General features: G+C 44.9%; 1 protein-coding gene across 2 annotated transcripts in view; it reads left to right on the plus strand.

Annotated features, from left to right (window-relative positions):
• Nucleotides 1–539: 539 nt before the first annotated feature.
• Nucleotides 540–14,519, plus strand: part of dclk1a (doublecortin-like kinase 1a) — a gene marked incomplete at its 3' end in the record, with an annotated part of 53,100 nt that continues 39,120 nt past the window's right edge. For both annotated transcript variants that reach the window (XM_080549566.1, XM_080549565.1), the window contains exons 1-2: nucleotides 540–900; nucleotides 1,981–2,327. In XM_080549566.1, the coding sequence (XP_080405692.1) occupies nucleotides 546–900; nucleotides 1,981–2,327 (702 nt within the window). In that variant the 5' untranslated portion in view covers nucleotides 540–545. The remainder of the gene's footprint in view (nucleotides 901–1,980; nucleotides 2,328–14,519) is intronic.

The following is a 14,519-nucleotide window of genomic DNA, read 5'->3' on the forward strand; positions in this document are numbered from 1 at the left end:
CTCTGTCCTCTCCCTCTGTCCTCTCCCTCTGTCCTCTCCCTCTGTCCTCTCCCTCTGTCCTCCCCCTCTGTCCTCTCCCTCTGTCCTCTCCCTCTGTCCTCTCCCTCTGTCCTCTCCTCTGTCCTCTCCCTCTGTCCTCTCCCTCTGTTCTCTCCTCTGTCCTCTCCCTCTGTCCTCTCCCTCTGTCCTCTCCCTCTGTCCTCTCCCTCTGTCCTCTCCCTCTGTCCTCCCCCTCTGTTCTCTCCCTCTCTACTGCCCATAATAATAACACGCATGCAGTGGGACGTGCTACCGTCCAGGGCTTAGAAAGCGCATTATCTGTCATTAGGAAGTTATTTTAAGACGGGGAATGGACACTAGCCTAGACACCGGTAGGTAATAGATTGGTTTGTGTTTTAATTCAAACTCTTGTTGCTGTCATTTTTTTCCCAGTCTTTATTTTTGACACTTACGGGGGGGGGGGTTCTTTTTTATTTAACGTTGCTGTCTATCTGTGTTGATCTATCCCAGATTGTAGAGCCGTTGTTGTGACCTTCGGGAGAGAGATGGAACTGGAGCATTTTGAGGAGCGTGACAAAGCCCGCGGCCGGGGCAGTGGGAGGTTGAACGGGGTAACGAGTCCCACACACAGCGCCCACTGCAGCCTCTACCGGACCCGGACCCTGAAGACCCTCAGCTCGGAGAAGAAAGCCAAAAAGGTCCGCTTCTACCGCAACGGAGACCGCTATTTCAACGGGGTGGTCTACGCCATCTCGGCGGACAGGTTCCGGTCGTTCGAAGCTCTGCTGGCGGATCTCACCCGCTCCCTATCCGACAATGTCCACCTGCCCCAGGGCGTCCGAACCATCTATACGGTCGACGGGTCCAAAAAGATCACTAGCACCGACCAGTTGGTGGAAGGTAAAAAGCTAGTGTTTCACCTAACCTCTGAAAACAGTCATCATCATGGTTGATTCAGAGCTGATTATTTGAGAATTTGCTGTGTCACCTGTTCGGTTAGTTCACACCAGGGCAGATACAGGGGACTAGGAGAGGAAGCCAATTCAGACTACTGACAGTGACATGTACACTAGAGAGAGTTTTCCCCAGGGATGTACAGTACAGGCCAAACGTTTGGACACACCTTCTCATTCAATGCGTTTCCTTTATTTTCATAACTATTTGGTACATTGTAGATTCTCACTGAAGGCATCAAAACTATGAATGAACACATAGGAATTATGTATTTAACAAAAAAGTGTGAAATAACTCTAAATATGTCTTATATATAAATATGCCACCCTTTGCTTTTTTGTTGTTAATAAAATATATAATAATAATATTTAATATAATCTGTGTTAATAATAATATGCTATTATATATATATTTAATATTATTATTATATATTTTATTAACAACAAAAAATATATATTTTATAACAACAAAAAAGCAAAGGGTGGCATCTAAAATATAAGACATATTTAGAGTTATTTCACACTTGTTTGTTAAGTACATCATTCCACATGTGTTCATTCATAGTTTTGATGCCTTCAGTGAGAATCTACAATGTAAATAGTCATGAAAATAAAGGAAACACATTGAATGAGAAGGTGTGTCCAAACTTTTGGCCTGTACTGTATATTTGTTGATATCCATCAGTATGTTAATGTAGATTGTCCCATATGGAGCCAGCCTGGAGATATGGAGGCAGCTGCTGATAAGAGCACATTTCCTCCCCCCTCATCTCTCTCCACATCCCCTCCCCTCCCCTCCCTTCTCCTCCCTGCTCATTCCCATCCTCACCCTGCTCCTCTCTTTCACCCTGACCTCCCCCTCCCCCCCACCCCACTCATTCCTCTTCACCCCCCATCTCTTTCCCTCTCTCACCCTCATATCACTCCCCTCTTTTACCTCAAAGACTGTTTTTATAAGCACTCTCAAAGTTCTAAACATGCTGTCTGTTTTCTGACGATTGTCCTGTTTTTTTTCTCCTCATCTCAGGCGAGAGTTACGTGTGTGGCTCCGTCGAGGTCTACAAGAAGATGGACTACACTAAGAATGTCAACCCCAACTGGTCGGTCAACATCAAGAATTCGCCCCCGACCACCAAGCCCCTTTCCCTGGGGAGCGCCATGGCCGGCTCGCCCGAGAAGTGGGAGAACAAGGACTTCATCCGGCCCAAGCTGGTGACGGTGGTCCGCAGCGGGGTGAAGCCTCGTAAGGCGGTGAGGATCCTGCTGAACAAGAAGACGGCCCACTCTTACGAACAGGTCCTCACCGACATCACCGACGCCATCAAACTGGACTCTGGAGTGGTCAAGAAGATATATACACTGGAGGGGAAACAGGTGAGAATGGATAGTATTTAGACAATGATAATAATCTAGGTCTCAAGGATGTTTAACTTGGTTGTTGTCAGGGGAAATGTGAGGAATGGTTGTAGCGTCGTTTGGAGAGCAGATGTTTTTGTGACTTTGTCATGGTTGTTTTGGTTATTTCCTGGTGTTTAAATGCTGGTCTTTCGCTGCAATGTTGTCACGGCTGGTCTGTCCTCCTGGGTCATGGTTATGGGCTGGGCTTTGACTGGAATCCCTGGCTTTATTTATTTTGGTAGGTCACATGAAAACATGCAAGTGTCGATAGTGTCAAAACAAGGGTTGGAGAGGAAGGAAGGAAGGAAGGAGGTATGGAAGGATGCTAGGCCTGAACTCACCCTGAAGGTGATGGATCCCTGTGGAGAAACGCTATTCTTTTTGTCAGGGCGAGAAGTGCTTTTGTGTCACTCCTAGAAAGAGAGAGAGAGAGAGAGAGAGAGAGAGAGAGAGAGAGAGAGAGAGAGAGAGAGAGAGAGAGAGAGAGAGAGAGAGAGAGAGAGAGAGAGAGAGAGAGAGAGGAGGAGGAACGAAATACTGGCAGAATGGAATGATGTATATCATCATTCTCCCCTCCTACTCACTGCCTTTCAGAAATACAAACTTGTTGTCATATTTAAACAGTCAGACAGACAAGATAGAGTTAAATAAAAAGAAAGAGAGGAAGAGTTCAATAGAAAAAGAGAGGTGAAAGTGTGCGAGAGAGAGAGAGAGAGAGAGAGAGAGAGATGGTTATACAGATGTATGAATGGAGTCAATGCTGTTGCCCACGCAGTTGCTGTTTCTACTAGAGCTTCAGTGAACAGACAGAAATAACTCAGTCTGAACCCCATTGATATTCCACCCACTTCTCCCCGAGCTCCCTCACACATCTGTAGAGAGACACTAAAAATAGGAGACAAATATATACACACGCATACTCAGAACACACTCACGCACACACACACACACACACACACACACACACACACACACACACACACACACATACACACACACACTTGGCTCCTCTCACCTCCAGTGCAGAGGTGAAGTGAGGAGAACATCTGTTCCAGTGGCATCGAACTCTGTCTCTGTGATCTCCCCTCTCTGTCTAGCAGCCAATGATATGTACATATGTGTGAATTCAGCATCATTCATTATCATTGAGTCATTATATCTACTGTATGTCTTCATTAGTCTTTGTAGCTTGAATAGCTTGTGGGGACTCAGTTCACATTAAACAATAAAACCACAAAATGGCTCTCTGCCATTGGTAATCATCATTAATATTAACAGAGCTGTTTGAATGTGTGAAAATGAATGATGGGTCTCGGAGTCTCATGAGATTGTCATCCCTATGGGCAGATGAATGGAAGGGGGGGGAGGGTACAATGCATTTGAAGGGTAGAACGCATGCATTACAGTCTGAATTGAATCAAAAGCCTGCCATAGAACCCAATCCAACCCGATAACCCAATCCTACTCAAGCAGCAGCCAGTCATTCCAGGTCCAAATGAACTCTCTGCACCTCTCGGACAATCCCGGGATCACGTTTTCCTTGAGAAACCTCCTGTTGGTGATTAGGATCATGCTTTTGCACATGGGTCGTTACTGGCTACAAGGAGTTGGGAGATTACACAATGGCTGCCGCTCTCCCCCACTCAGTCTGAACCCCACACTGAGCTAAGACTATTATGAGAAGAGCTATTTTTAGCCCTCCAATCGATTGGGCTTGTAGGCATGGCAACGCAATGGCAGATGGGCTGGGCTCGGAACCAGCTCAGTAGCAGTGTCTGTGCGTGCATATGTGTTTGTGATTATGTAATTTGGACATTAGAGACAAGAGAGAGAGAGAGAGAAAGAAGGAGAGAGATGAGGAAAGTCAGAGGAAGTGCCGCATAGACGTGAGAGATTAAGGGAGAGAAGAGAGGGATTTGGAGGGGTAAGAGAGAAGTGGGGGGAAAAGGATGGGTCTTTTACAATTCGGGTGCACATTGCGTCCCTGGTTGGTTGTATTTTAGTGCTGAAACAACCCTCCTTCCATTCATGCCCCTGGTTCTGAAGAGGTTAAGGGCCATAGTTCACTCTAGATAATCTAACAGCAGATTCCAAATAACCCTTTACTGTAAATGAGGCTAATCCATACTCAATTGGCCAGTAATGAGAGAGAGAGAGAGAGAGAGAGAGAGGGAGAGAGAGAGAAGGAGAGCGTGATTCCGTCAGAGACATGGAGGAAGAGATTGAAAGAGTCCACATGAAAAACCTCCCTACACCATTATAAATCCTTGCTTTCCCAACCAAAGTTAATGTGCCAGCCAGTCAAATAATCATGAATGTGTTTTGTAAATTGAGTTTTGTAAATTGAGTGTGAAGTGTGAATGTATGACATCATGTACTACACAAAACAATGTACTAAACATAGAGAGTTATAGAGTAGATGTAGCGGTAGGACGCTATAACGTTGAAGTGACTCATTCAGCGTCAACAAATGTGACACAATCTGGTCAATTGGTCCGCAAGTTGGCATCCGATTTAATTCGGTTAGTTCGGATAGTTTGGATAGTTCGGATTTTCTTTCGAAAGTCTAAATAGATTTCAGCGTTGTTGAAAATCAATGACACACTCGCCAGTCAACTAACACAGCTTGTTTTGCGAGCCTGCTAACAATGTCAAGTAGTGTTATAGTTAACTAGGAAGCAGTGGGGATTACTCACCGAATTCATTGCATTTCAGTATTTTGGTTTGACTACAGAGTTTGTGTTGTGATGTTTAACAACGTTAAAATGTATTTCCATGTTTCAAAATAAAACATTTTGATTGGTTGCCGACTTGCGGCCCAAATGACCAGACCGTGTCTCAAATGGGTTAGCTGTGTTGGGAACAGATAGGATGAATGTCAGAGGTTCAATGTCTGATAGTCAGAGGAGCCATGTCAGTCAGTCAGTCAGCCAGAGACTGGAAGTAGGTTTCTGGGCCTAGCAGTGAAGAGGTGTCCCTGTAGACCCACAGCACCCAGGAAGTCAGTCTTCTTTCATTAACCCCAGTAATGAGGTCAGAGACAGTGAGGCAGGATCTACATCTCTATTGCACCTGTGTTATTCCTTTTCAGTCTCTTTGTCCTTGTCAGGGTTTGTCAACTCACAGGAGAGTTACAGGCCTGTCTCAACACTGTTCAATGCGCTTATCGTCGCGTTTCATTTGATTCACGTCAGTGCACTGCATCACCTCCACTGTTTTTAACCTGACTGTATTTTAGTGTGTCTTTTGCCCGGTGTTTTGAAAGGCGCCATACAAATAACATTTTATTATTATTACTTCCTTATTGATAAGTTCAGTGTAGTTCAGTTTAATTTAGTTCAGTTTAGTTTAGTTCAGTTCAATTCAGTTCATTTCTAGTACTTCATTTCAATTTGATTTCATTGTCCATTACATTGTGCAACACAGTTCATCATTGGTGAAGTAACACAGCTGATCTCTTGGGTTGGTAATGTCTCAGTCAGACTCATCCACAGGAAGACGAGACGAGCATCAGCTTTAGAGGAGACTATTTCTGCTCCCATTCACAAAGGACATGAGGAATAAGAGAGATCGAGCTAAAAATAACTCCAATCAGACACGGTGAGATTTGAGACAGTATGAAAGAGGAGGGAGTCGGATATTAATCCTCACTGCTCATATTGCTGACAGACTATCTGATACACACACAGGCACACACACACACACACACACACACACACACACACACACACACACAAGCACACACAGGCACACACACACAGAAACAGTCAGTCTAGGAGTGAATTGAAGTGAACTGAATTATGGAGAATGTTTCTGGTAGTTTAAGCCGTGTTAAAGCCTGTTAAACCACTGAGCCGCAGAGGACCTGTCATGAGTCCTGACACGCTGCAGACTGTCTGAGTAGGCCAGTCCAGAGTGCTGAGTGGGCCAGTACACTCAGACCTGTACGCGTGTGTGTGTGTGTGTGTGTGTGCCTGTGTGTGTATCCGATAGTGTGTCAGCAATATGAGCAGTGAAGATTCATATCCTCCTCTTTCGTATTGTCTCAGATCTCATTGTCTTGTGATTGTAGTTATTTTTAGCTCGATTTCTCTTCCCCCGGTGGTTACCAGAAACTCATCATTCCCAGTAGGCCCTGTGCCTTGGCCAGTTTCTATGACGATGTGATCCGGTTGCCTAGGAACAGGCTGATTTGCGGTGACGTCATAGGGGCCTGGGATGGTGGGTACTGTATATTGGTCCGATCAGAGAGATAGACGTTATCAGAGACGATAAGTGGCTTATCCCACTACCCACTAAGCTTAGTTCCCACACACACACACACACACACACACACACACACACACACACACACACACACACACACACACACTGGGACCAGAGCTGCTGGAGTAGAATGCCGTCTGGAGAGGCTCATGCATACTTGCACACAAACACACACTCGCACACACACACACACACACACATACACACACACACACACGCACACAGACACACACACACACACACACACACACACAAACACACAGACACACACACACACACACAAACACACAGACACACACACACACACACACAGACATCCAAACACACTTCATACGCATCATTTGTGATCCACTTAAGGCAATTATGAACCAGTGCATGAAATGATGCCACTTAGTTTAGTGTGGTTATCCTGTGGGTGGGACTGGTCACAGTCAGGGGCTCAGATGTGATGTTCCACCAGGACAATGCTCTGTGTGGAACCACCCGGAGGACTGTATCTCTCTATAGACAAGTCACTGTTATGACTGCAGAGCACCCGCAGTGCAGTCTACAATAGAACACTCAGACCGCATTGGCCTGCTCTTTTTCTTGGCAAGAGTTGTAGTGATTGTAAAGTCTCGGTTACCTCCTCCTCCTCCTTACTCTGCCTCTCTATCTCTTGCTTTTTTTTATAGATATATTTTGTCGCTTTCTCTGTTTCTCTATCTCTCTCTCTCTCTCTTGGGGTATCTCTCCATCTGTCTTTCTCCCTCCATCCATATCCTGGCTCTCTCCATGTCCACCCTATCTCCCTTATTCATTCCTCCCTCTCACCTCCTCCCTCTATCTCTCTTCTCTCCCTCTCTCTGTCAGCGCGCCATTGTTTTTAACGGCCATTTAGTCTTCATTTAATTAACACACACAACATGTTCCCTTCCTCCCCTCCGACGGATGCAGCATATGGCCTCTCTTCTCTCTCTCTCTTCTCTCCCTCCCCCACTCTATCTCTCTCTCTCTCTCTTTGTCCAACAGAATCTCTGTTCATACTGAGACCTCTCAACCATGTCAGCCCAGTGTTCTGGTCCAGGTCCAGCTATGCAGGGGCGCTGTTGCCTGTTCATGTCTGGTACCACAGAGAGGTTTAGGGGCTCATCTCACCTTCATCCTCAGGAATTACATCTGAAATATTTGGTATAACAGGAGCTCAGTGCTGAGAGATGACATTGTATATATATATATATATATATATGCTGTATAATGGCATCAGATAACTAGTTGTTTGTTTATTGAATGCTCCAAAACATGAATCAGATGCACCTGGTGGCTAGTGTTGATGAGGTCCGTCTCTCTACAGTGGAGGATTCTGGGAAGCAAAGTCCATCTGCTCCTGCTGTTCTGCTGAGTCACACCGCCTCGGTGCAGCAGTGCCGGTGTGTGTGTGTGTGTGTGTGTGTGTGTGTGTGTGTGTGTGTGTGTGTGTGTACACTGGTGTTTTTATTTTACGCATATATCTGTTTAGATGCCAAACTATATATCATTGTCTTAGTACGTGCAACGGCAATAAAGTTGAATCTAATCGAATCGAATGTAATCGAATGTAATCTAGCGTAATCGAATCTCCTAATCTAATCTAATCTACTCTAATGTGATTAAAAGGAGGGAGGAAGAGCGCATTTGGGGCTTGTAATGGTCGCTCTTGATACATCTCAACACTTATTGTTGTCGGGAAACAGATTGCTTTTGTGTGTGTGTGTATGGTGTGTGTGTGTGTGTGGGGGGGGGGAGGGGGGCGGAGGGGTTGTTTGTTTGTTTTATATTTGGCAGAAATAACTAACTCTGACAGATTGAAAGTCTTGTATCTGCTGCCAGTACTGCAATGAAAGCAGACGTCCCAGCACCATGACAGCACCAGTAGGCAATTAAAACTCCAATCACCCCACTGCCTGTCTCCACATGACACGTTTACACACACACACACACACACACACACACACACACACACATACACATACACACAGACACGCATACACACATACACACACACACAGACACACACATACACATACACACAGACACACATACACATACACATACACACAGACATACATACACACATACACACATACACATACACACATACACACACATACACATACACACAGACACGCATACACACATACACACATACACATACACATACACATATACACAGACACACACACACACACACACACACACACACACACACACACACACACGCACACACACTCCTCTTCTCACACTCCCCTCTTCTAGATTTTGATATCTTAGATTGCCTAGATAGCAGAGCAGTGGATCAAATGGAATGAGGGGCAGATATGTGTCAAATCATATGGAATGGAATGGACTTTATTTGTCATTGCTACAGTACAGGTACCAAACAACGAAATTTAGGAGGGGTGGCTCCCCTGGTGTTAGGAAAGGGGGAAAAAAACACATTTTAGAAAAAGCATAAAAGCATAAAATCACAAGAAGGTAAGGAGCTGGTTTACATCAATAAAGGCTATGTACACAATCCACTGTACTATACTGCACAGATAGTCAACTAGGGTTGTCATATTGCACAAAAGTATTTTTTTTCACGTTATTTTAAAGTGTCACAGTTTGCAGGCTTGAAAATGTACATGTTTGTGCCTCAGCACTAGCTGCCATACAATCCGTCCGGACTGTCCTGGGCCCAGAACTTAGGCCTTTTCTGTGTTCAGGGCCTTGACGGCCCTGTGGTAGAAGCAGTCCTTCAGTCTGTTTGTCTTAGCGGCCGGGGTCCTGTACCTCCTGTTCGAGGGCAGCCTGACAAAGTGTACGTGCCCAGGGTGGGTCGGGTCCCTGGAGATCTTGGAGGCCCTCCTGAGACAGCGTGTGTTGTACAGCTCCTCCAGAGAGGGGAGGGGGGCGCCGGTGATATGTGTGTTCATGTGTGTGTGTGTGTGTGTGTGTGTGTGTGTGTGTGTGTGTGTGTGTGTGTGTGTGCGTGCGTGCGTGCGTGCAAGTGATTGATACCATGGCCTATAATTGTGGCCAAGTATTGATAGTGGAAAATTCGATGGGAGTCATGACGTACACAGACAGACAGTACTAGTCCAGCGTCCTGGAACATGAAGGTTGACTACAGTGGTGTGTCAGATATACAGCCTGTCAAATACCTCCATAGCACACTGTTACATCCATACATGGTGTTCTGCATCAGAATGTTTCTCATCAGCTCCCTACGGCTTGTTTTGGGGGGCTTTTTCTGTTTTTATACGGAGGTGATTAATTGTGCTCTGTGTATTTTCCCCTCATATGCTCTCGACTCCAGACAGAACACATTGCAAAGACTCCTCTGGAAATGTGGGCAAGTGAAAGAGCTTCTGAGAAGCTACAGTAAACCAGCTAGACTGTGGAAAGTGTTGCACATGAATTACACCATATCAGACTCACCCAACCCCACCGGGTGCTTCTCCTACTGTAAGAATCAGACTGTTGACTGAGACAGACAGAGACTAGACAGAGACGACACTCTCGCTTTCTATTTCCCTCTCGCTGTCTGTTTCTCTTTCCACTCAGGCGGGAACATCTCACCCTCTCTCTCCCTCTCTCTGTTTCTCTCTCTCTCTCTCTCTCTCTCTCTCTCTCTCTCTCTCTCTCTCTCTCTCTGTCTCTCTCTCTCTCTCTCTCTCTCTCTCTCTCGCTCTCTCTGTCTCTCTCTCTCTCTCTCTCTCTCTCTGTCTACCATCCCTCTCTCCCCAGTTAAATAGCAACAACAACAACAACAACAACAACATGAAGGTAATTAACCAATCACAACCAGACAACCCCTCTCTTTAACCAATCACATGCCGCTGATTATTAGCTGTACCAACCTATTACAGCACAGCAGGGGGGTATTCCACGTAGGTTGATTAGTATATTCACGATTAAAAGGAAAGCCTCATTCAAGCAACTCTCGATTGGGATTCAAGCCTCAAGTGATTCCTGATTAGAATCAGCCTTGAAATTAAAGTCAACTCCTCTCTCCTGAGGCAAGGATCAAACCAGCAACCTTCTGATTGCTAGCTCGCTGCCTTAACCCAGACACACCGCTCTGCTATTTTTGATGCAAGTTGATACACATACCTATCTTTTTACACCTTTTTATCTATCTATCTATCTATCTATCTATCTAGCACACTATCTATCTATCTATCTATCTCTCTATCTATCTATCTCTCTCTCTCTCTCTCTATCTATCTATCTATCTAGCACACTATCTATCTATCTATCTATCTCTCTATCTATCTATCTCTCTCTCTCTCTCTCTCTCTCTATCTATCTATCTATCTATCTAGCACACTATCAAACTATCTATCCATCTATCTATCTATCTATCTATATATCTATCTATCTATCTATCAATCAAAATATACAATTATCAAATATTTCCAAAAAGACACTTGACGGAACTGTCGTTCGGGATTTAGTTTCCGCCTGTGAGACATTTTTGTCACACATCTCACTTAAACCAGACCGTAAACCTGGTCGCTACCAGGTTTGTTCTAAAGGATTGGTTGCATAGCAACCAAACAGCGTATCATTTGAGCCACATTCAGGGAACGGAACTCGATTATGCGAATTATGAAAACAAGCCTGAATTAGCTTTAATCGCGTTTCGTGGAATACCCCCCAGGTCTTTATCACTGTTCTCTTCTTATCCACCTCATTTTTCTGGTTTTCTGCTCGAAATAACATGCCCACAGTGAATATAGAATATCTCCACAATCACAAGGGCCTTCATAATGATCTTGTTATCAAATGAAAGCTAACACCTGTGGGGTGGCTGTAGAAGTGTCAGAATCAAAATCTATGTTACTGTGTCAGAGTAAATAGAGCTAGAACATTATAAAACATCTCAAATTCAGTCTCTGCCTAAAAAAACAACAGCTTTTACAGTGAATATCACCTTGGAAACCTGATGACGAAGCCCAAATCATCTAGGAATCAGTACTCCAGCTAAGACGCTAAGAATATCCACCCAAGCCCTGGTCTTCTCTGCAGCGGAATACTGCGCCCCAGTCTGGAGCAGAAGCCCTCATGCGAGAAAGGTCGACGTGGCTATCAATACCTCCCTCAGAATAATTACTGGATGCTTGAAGCCTACCCCTGTGTCCCTCTTGCCAGTCCTCGCGGGAATAGCACCGGCCGGCCTCCGACGGGAGGCTGCCACCCTCGCCCTGGCCAGGAAGGCACAAAAGCATGACTGGCACATCCTGCACAACACCACCATAACACCAGCACCTCCAAGCCGACTCAAGACCCGCCACCCTTACAACAAGGCAGCACAAGCCATGCTCAACTCCACCTCTGAGGACATCTCCAGAGATGCATGGTTGGCAGCAGCTTGGAAGCAGGAGTGGGAGTCAGCCGGGCCCTCCCGAATCCACCGCTACATCTGGGACCCAGGAGATGGCGCCATTGGAGGAGACGACCTACCACGCCGGCAATGGACCACACTGAACCGTCTACGAACTGGTGTCGGTCGCTTTAAAACATCAATGAAGGCGTGGGGCCTGGCGGACAGTGCGGCATGCGAGTGCGGTGACCCAGAGCAGACCGCCGACCACATAATCACCATCTGCCCCTTATATAGACCACCCTCAGAAGCCAGCCTCTTCGACCTAGAACCAGAGATGCGGGCATGGCTACGCGACACCGAGTTGGACCTCTGACGTTACACGAAAGAAGAAGAAGAAGAAGACTCCAGGGTCTTATTAGTACTTGTGCCAAAGTCGATGCTAGTAATGTGAGCAAATGCAACTTTGTACCTGTTTTAGTACAGGTATGTTTAGGCGGACACCTATATGTTTAGGCCATTTGGAGATATGTTGGCACCATCTTTGACCTTTGACCATGTATCAGATTTTTGTTGTTGTTGATTTTTTTGAGTTGGCCGACCAATGGTATGGAAATTTAGTGTTGAAACCGGACATGACACATTCTCCAGTTGGAGAAAACTGGATGTGACTTAGGCCGTGTTTACCGTCTCTGGAAAAAAATGGTGGCATCGTATAGCATGCAAAGTTGTGAAAAAAATGTGATATCGATGAAGAGAATTGATCGAGGTAAACTCTTTATATCACTTCGGATCCCCATGGGGGTCCGTGGATATAAAGAGGTTTTAAACCCCTCGGGACAGAGAGAATACACACAATACTCACTGCCTGTGTGTGTATGCCGGTTGAGTGTACAGATTTGCACAGATCTCACAATGATTTACATCAATTCATGCCCATCTGTTTGTGGATCTGTTGAAGTCGATGTGGTTTATAGATCTGATGATCTGTGCAGGTCCTACTGTACAGTTGCTCAGGCTGAACTTTGGACCTTATCCTACACGTGCAAATGACTTACTTAGGCTTACTGTCCGACGAGTACATCCTACCCTGGGAAAGACTGCCTTCTGCTTTAGTGCTCCTAGCCCTTGGAATGATCTGCAACACTTACATACAAGATTGATGTACTTCCACACTTTGCACAGTTCAAGGTTTTGATCTATAATCACTGCACTTCAGTAGTCTTTTATTCTTAGTTTTTATTCTCTTATCCTTGTTTTTATTCTTGCTTTTATTCTGTGCATGTGATTATGTTTCACTTTGTTTTATCTCCCAGCAAGCACAAAGACGTTATAAAGACGTCATGTTCACGTCTTTCAGAGACGTCCAGGACTAGGCCAGATCACATGTCGTTTAGAGGATTTTTTTTACGTCTTTTCAGGACGTCAGTTCAACGACTTTCTGGTCACCTAAAACAGCCGGTTGTATTCGGGTCATTAAAAAGTCGTTGAGATAACGTCCTGGACAAGACGTCATAAAAATCCCCTAAACAACACGTGATCTGGCCTAGTCCTGGACGTCTCTGAAAGGCGTCATCATGACGTCTTTATAACGTCTTTGTGCTTGCTGGGAATGTCTTCATTGTTAACAATAACTTTCAATTACAAAAACCGGAACAATTATCTAATCATGAACACGAACGTTACTATTAAATATACAACTACACATTTATACATTTTGTCAACAGAACTTTTTATTTACAAAACGTTAACACTTCAAAAGCTTTAACTGTTAACACACACAGTTAACACAGAGAGTATACGAATGATCCCTCGCGTTCAACAGCTTCTGATCCTGCTAGATTGTGGAGAATGTACAGTACATGCCAAAAGTTTGGACACACCTTCTCATTCAATGTGTTTCCTTTATTTTCATGACTATTTACATTGTAGATTCTCACTGAAGGCATCAAAACTATGAATGAACACATAGGAATTATGTATTTAACAATAAAGTGTGAAATAACTCTATATTATATTATAATATAATAATATTATATATTTTCAGACGATGTTTGTGGAGAGAAATGGCTAAGCTGATCCTTGTAGTCTGCAAAAAAGGGATTCAGCATGGCCTACAGAGAGACATGTGACAAATTCAAACACTGCTTTTGGTTCCTTGTGGCCCTGCCTCTTTTTCTAAGTATTGCATCATAACTGGGGATGCATTGTGTGAATGTAAAAGGCCAAGAATGGGTATGTTGCCTAGAGGTTTGTAATGTGTCCTACCGATCACCTTATTATTTACATGAATACATTTCATAACATGCAATTATAGATCAAATTAAATTGTACAACATATTTCAGGTGTGGGGCTGTTTTGCAATATGGTTGGGTTTGTTTTGGAGATGGTTAGGGGTAGGGGAGGTTGTATGCATGTCCAGGGGGGGAGGGGGGGTGGCAGGGTTAGGGGAGATGGTTAGGAGTAGGGGAGGTTGTATGCATGTCCAGGGGGGGGAGGGAGGTGGCAGGGTTAGGGGAGATGGTTAGGGGTAGGGGAGGTTGTATGCATGTCCAGGGGGGGGAGGGAGGTGGCA

This window comes from Nansenia antarctica, assembly GCF_963989245.1.
Source record: "Nansenia antarctica genome assembly, chromosome: 20".
NCBI classification, from domain to species: domain Eukaryota; kingdom Metazoa; phylum Chordata; class Actinopteri; order Argentiniformes; family Microstomatidae; genus Nansenia; species Nansenia antarctica.